Raw genomic sequence first — 6,207 nt, 5'->3', positions numbered from 1 at the left:
CCAACACAAGTATTCATTCAACTGGCTCATGAACTAGCTCAGGGAGTAGTAGTTCAGGGCAGCCCTAGTCAGAAATCAGTGTTTCTTACGGGGTTATTTTTCAGCTTGATCAGCTCCCCAAGCTGGCTGCCTACCAGGTCACAGGAGCAGCAGCAGCACAAGACAAGGAATGGGGGGGCATGAGGTTGGTGCAAACACAGCAGGCCGCCTTTGGCTAGGCAGCAGATGCCACAGAACCACACCTGCAGTATAAATGAGAACTTGGCCATTTGTGTTTCAGCAAGAGCAGAAGCACCGCATCTCTTAAAGGAAGAATTTGCTTGGCACTCAAGAAGGAGGTAGGAACACAGACTGCACACAGCACTGGACACAAGTTTATATAGCTGCAACCACGGGGTTTTTCCACACAAACACATCTGATTTTCCAAGGTATACGTTGCAAGTTAAATGTACTGATCCGATACCGTCACTACCCAAGTTTAGTTCACCCACCTTTCAACTTGCCAGCCAACACTGTTCAAAATGAAGGATTGAATAGAGATGATGTAAATGAACATGATGAAAAGCAAGCAGCAGAGAGACAGAAAACATGAAAATATTCATGATCAACATGATACAAACATACCTTTCAATGTGAAAACATTAACATGCACAACAAAAAAACCCCTTGTTTCAATAAGCATACATGCAGAACTCCAAAGTAAAAGGAAATAAATAGAATTAGTATATTTAAATTGCTATGTTTAATTTGAATTTGAGCTAGCTTATCGGGCTTTTTTTTTTGTTTGTTGTTATTTGCTTTTAAAGAGATCCAGCACTATAGTAAATTCAAAGCTGTATGATCCAGTGACTAAGAAACACTGATCATTTGACCAAAGCACAAGACTCATTAGGACCTCTACACTTCAGCATAACCTTCTCTCGATAATTTGGTCAGGTACCATTAGAACATTTATGGTATTTAAGTGATAAGAATGGAAAAGGTTTTACAAATATTTACGTTCCAACTGTGGCAACCAAGATAGAAAGTGCAAATCAATCTCCTTTCTAGTTACACAAGAACACTTTTTCCAGAGAGGATTTCCTCCAACCTTCTTTATAACCAAGATTCAAAGTAGAATGCCTGTACAGTATTCAGGCTGAATGGCAAGCATTACCGTATGTTGATCCAAATATGTCACATTTAATATTACATAACCAGTAAGAAGTGAGCATAGTTTTGAAATAATAAACAAAGAAAGCAGGCACACTTTTGAAAGGGTAGAATTCTAAGATTTTTTTTTTCCCCACAATTAATTACTGACTTCATTTCAAAGAACAGCTGAAGATTTATTTACTTATTTCAACATTGAGTTCACTATGTTATAAAAATAATGACCCTCATTCCGCTAGCTGACCTTAAGGAATATGAATATGAGTTTTTCAGTCACAAATTTAAAATATTTTTTTTTAGTTACTAGAGAGATGTAGTCAACTGAGGCAGGTTACTGTTAATGTAGGCATTAAAAAAAATGAATGTTAGAATGAACTGTCTTTTTAATGAGTCACACCAAGAACTACATGTAGGCACTCAGAAATGTTGCAACTTCATTAATCTCTGCGCTGAAATCCTGATGCAAGGAAAATGAACCTGTACAATATGCACTGATTACCAAGGACTGAAGGAACAAATGTATTTTCAGCAACAAAATATTTTCAGCTTTGTCACGTACTCTAGAAGAATTAAGTTTACTAAAAAGAAGCTGATGACAGAAAAGAAATTCCATCTAAACAAGTAAAAGAGAACCTAGTAGAAGAGATATGCCAACATGAAAAGAAAGAGTATGGGAAGAGTTAAGAAAGGATCTCCTTTACAAAGAATAAAAACTATTAATATTAAAATCTTTGTCAAGGCATTCTACAAAAATGCTAGTTGTCACAGCAGAACATTAGCACTCCAGTGATTCACTATGGTTGTGCCATGATCATGGATCTGAGTCCAAGTAAAGAATATAAAAAAGTGTTGTCATTAGCTCTACTACACACCCCCATTCATCTTCTTCATACAATTTGCAAAATAAAGAATGGTACATCTTCAAATTTCTTTAGTCAGCAGAACACGTCAGAATTGCAAACAAATAACATAGGACAAGATCCTAAAGCTGTTTGCATCAAGGGTTTTGGCATCCTTTTGGTTTAAATGAAACCAGTACGTCTTCTCTTGATTTGAAATTGTCTTCTTCATATAATAAACATCTGGCGTTGTTTTGAGAATGCACAAATTCCTGAAGCATGAACTAATAAATTGAAGTAGTTTCAACTTATAATCAGATTTATAATGGCAACCTGGAATTATTTTTTGGTGAAAATATGAAGCAGCACAAGATCTAGCTACTTCTTACAAAGTTCTTATTTTTTTGAAACTGCATAATCCTTCAGATGTCATGCTAAGGTAGAGCTCCAAGAAGCTTCAGCTTTATTCCTATACTCTCCTTACCAAAAAGCAATGAGTTAGTTTAGAGATTCAAGCTCACCTCAAGATGCTAGACTTGCTTTTTTTGTCATCTTCATATTCAACAGCACAAGTTAGAACTGGCACAACCCTAGTTCGTATTTTGCAAAGCCCAACTAAGAAGTAAGCTTACTAAAATGAAGCAGACAGCTTGCTCAAGCTGTACTGCATTACCTTCAGTAGGGGAAGCCAGTTCCCAGGAGGGAGTAAAAATCTCCTTCAAATCCCTGAGAATGTTATCAGCATTTCGCTCCCTCCCAAGCTGTCCTTGCTTAACGATTTTCTCTTGAGCCACTGAAATAAATGCAAAAGCAAGCAAGACACCAAGAGCGGGAGCATGTCAGGAGAGATGGTGAAGGGAATAAAAAAAAGAAAATACGGAAAGTGAGAAGAATGAACATGAACGTAAAAAAAGTTTTTAAAACATAGCTGAATGCCTCATTTAGCCAGCTGCTGCCCATGCACCAAGACAAATTCTAAGATGAAATTCAGACATATTTAGAATTTCTTATTAAGGAAATGCATCGTCTATAAAGATACATAAATGTTGCTTTTTCTTCTGGAAAGCCTTCTCCACAGTCTAGCATTTTCCATTTTTTGCCCATGTAAGCTATTGCTATGCGAAGACATCAGTGCCATTAATCATTCTTACTTGTAACATATGCTGTAGAATAAACATTCAGCCAACCATAAACTTAATATTCACAACCCACATACGCATACAAACACTACAAGTTTCCTTTCACATTTATTTTCATTTAAAGGCACACTGCTTAAACATTCCATTTTTTCTGTTAAAGCTGTTGAAGCGATCCATTATGGCAGCAGCATCTCATATTTTAGATCAGCATTTCTGTCACACTTAGACATACCAGTTTATTCAAGGTGACTGACAGCCAGTACCTTTTCTCCTGCTTTCTTCAGGAAGAGTTCCCCTTCAAGTCCTAAACCACAGTATCACACTATGGTTGACTCATAAATCTAGCAAGAATGTGCGTCATATGCGCAAGATACTTCCACTCCGCAGTGCAGTGGTAAACTACCACCAGGAATACGTTTATACTACACTTTAGTGGAAGAATTTCTGTATAACTAACACAAACACGGCCACAGATTTAGAAGTGCACCATTCTATTTAAAAGAGTTTTTTGGCATCACCCAAAAGTTCAGTACTGTTTTCAGTAAGACTTCACATATCGCTCTCCAGAAGCATCATTATTCCAACTTTTTAAAGTCAAGTCACAGAGCATTACTCTGCCTTTTAGTACAATACATCTATCAAAAATACTTTTTAACTTCACATGTTGTACAGAACCATTAAAAGCAAAGGAGAAAGTTACCCTTCTTAGCTCCTGTTCTGGAAGAAGCAGTGAAGAACTTCTTCACAGTAGTGACCTTTCGTGTTTTCTCATTGGTTTTCTTTTCTTCAAATTTTGAGAAGGTCAGTGACTGTGCCCCTTGGGTACTCTGACTACTGGCATATGCTTCTTCCTCCTCACGCTGAAGCCTGGAATTAGAAAAATGTAGGTCTAACTTAAGTGCTTAAAACCAGCACAAATAAGTTAATTTCCCATGTAATAAATTAATTAGTCATTTGACATGCTAATTCTCCTCTATACCCATCTTTATTTCTTGCTTCCTACCAGATCTCCCTTCACTACATTAAGTCCATTCTTTCCATGTTGTAACGGTGAAAGTAAGGGAAAGCTTAAGATAGCCAGGCTGGATTAAATAGTAAGGTCAGAAGGGAGGAGACTGAAGTATAATCATGGTCACCTTCCCGTCATGTCACAGCCCTGAATTCTACAAAGGTAGAGGTGAGGGGAAAGACTGCGGGAGCACTTCCAATAATCAATTCAGTTGCCTTCCTCCCTGCATCCTGTTCCGAGTTTCACCGCCTATTACCGCAGGCAATCCTTTACCATCTTACTGAAGATGATAAACCATGGCTCTCAGCTGAGCAGATGAAATACCCTGTCACAATCTCAGAAATATTCTGGGAGACATTATTGTTGGCATAATTTGTTTTCAAAGTCTTGGTTATACATAGGCTTGATTGAATGAACAAGGCAAATCACTTCACTGCAACACTGATGGGTGCTTTGCAAAGACCAAGCCCATCTTTTAATCTACAAAGCAGGGGAGGGCAAACATACTAATCCTTCCATGGCCACTTTTCTCCCTGTGCAAGAGGATTAAAACAGGTTAAATTATACTGCCCTTCAAGATGCTGAAAGGTTGAGCAATTTTCTTTAAAAATCCATCCAGCTCAGGATGAACCATAAATGGTCTCGCATTTGTAATCTCTTGAGGCAGGAATTGTGTTTTATCTGTGCTGACAAGCCTGCCTGTTCACTACAGCAAACAATCACAGCTCATCTGTTCCTTTAGCATCTCCCTACTGAACAGTTACTTATTAAAGAATTCCTTAAATGCCCCCTTTTATTGGACATAGATGTTATAAGACTGACAGCATAACTATCTGCTCTAGTAATACTGAAGTCCTTATTAACTGTTTAAGCCAAATTTATGGCAGAGGAAAAAAATGACACGTCCTCTGTACTGTACTCAACAGCTTGCCTGGCACCTTCTGATTAGATTAGAAAAGGTTTTCAAGCACTTCTTTCTACCTGTCTTTGCAGTTAATCTGTTCCAGTGCCAGACAGTAAAGAGAACTTTAAAAACAACCAACCAACTTCAAGTCCTAAGGTAAGAGGGTCTAGCGTAGTTAGATACCATAAAACTTGGGGCTTCCAAACCATATGAGTCTGGACCCAACTCAAGTTCAGAGAGCTTCCACAGACGTCACCTTCTTGCATTGTAACACGCCACTTTATGCCTTCCCCCCCCACCCCCCCGACCTTGGTTAATGTTTCACTAGGTAAGCTCAAGTTCACCGAAGGGTTCCAGACGCAAGTGTGGACATGCGTCTCAGTCATTTGCACTTTTTCCTAGAGTTCTGGTATACACCACCAATACATTAAGGTAAACATATGTAGAGAATCTGTGTCAATATGAACAAACATCTTGGCCAGCTCAAGTCAACTGCCAATCAACTCTTAATATACAGCTAGATGCACCTCCATCTCAAGAATTCACATAACCCTGAAACAGTTAATCCTGAGTGGGTGTCATGTAACTCACACCTGAAGTGACACAAGGGACAGCTGTAATACAAAAGAGGATGCTTTGCAGTTTCTTATGCAGTGGATAATGCTTTTGCTTTCTACCCAAATCCAGCAAAAAGCAGTTGTAGCTGCTCTTATTTTCTCACTCAAGCATAAGTTTCCTCCAATCCCCATTTTCAGGGTCAAGCATTTATCACACTAGGAAAACTAGACTGTTTTGCAGAAAATACGTGCTTAGAAGAATTACCTGAATTATTAAAGCTAAAGCTTTGATGCTTTTGGGCTTAACCCCGCAGTTTAAAAGGATGACTACAGACCCAATTTGTTTAATCAGTAGCTGAAATGTAAAACCATTGTGCTGGCTACATTCAAGACAATAACTGTGGTCTCCAGAGGCAGAGGTATTTTAATCAAAATTGTCACTTTCACCCTTCCAACTGCTAGTTAGAATTACAGATTTCAGTATGCAAATTAGGTCAAAGTATTTGTTGAGAGGTTGGGGGGGTGTTTACATTTGTTACTTCACAAACTTTCTTTTGAAACGTCTTAAATTAGAATGTCATAAATATTCATCTTTGCATCAAAAGA

The 6,207-nt window shown here is 38.2% G+C and overlaps 1 protein-coding gene across 5 annotated transcripts in view; it reads right to left on the bottom strand.

Annotated features, from left to right (window-relative positions):
• RABGEF1 (RAB guanine nucleotide exchange factor (GEF) 1) overlaps positions 1-6,207 on the bottom strand; it is a 14,092-nt gene that overhangs the window by 7,534 nt on the left and 351 nt on the right. For 2 of the 5 annotated variants that reach the window (XM_009333435.1, XM_009333437.1), the window contains exons 2-3: positions 3,832-3,998; positions 2,666-2,785 (exon numbers count right to left, since the gene is read on the bottom strand). In XM_009333435.1, the coding sequence (XP_009331710.1) occupies positions 2,666-2,785; positions 3,832-3,998 (287 nt within the window). Of the gene's footprint in view, positions 1-492; positions 514-2,665; positions 2,786-3,831; positions 3,999-6,207 lie in introns of all 5 variants that reach the window. The other 3 variants (XM_009333438.1, XM_009333439.1, XM_009333434.1) reach the window with 2 other exon arrangements.

The sequence above is a fragment of the Pygoscelis adeliae genome, unplaced genomic scaffold (genome assembly GCF_000699105.1).
Source record: "Pygoscelis adeliae isolate BGI_AS28 unplaced genomic scaffold, ASM69910v1 Scaffold331, whole genome shotgun sequence".
NCBI classification, from domain to species: Eukaryota; Metazoa; Chordata; class Aves; order Sphenisciformes; family Spheniscidae; genus Pygoscelis; species Pygoscelis adeliae.
Note: the sequence above shows the minus strand (reverse complement) of the source record. Positions and strands in the feature narration are given on the sequence as shown.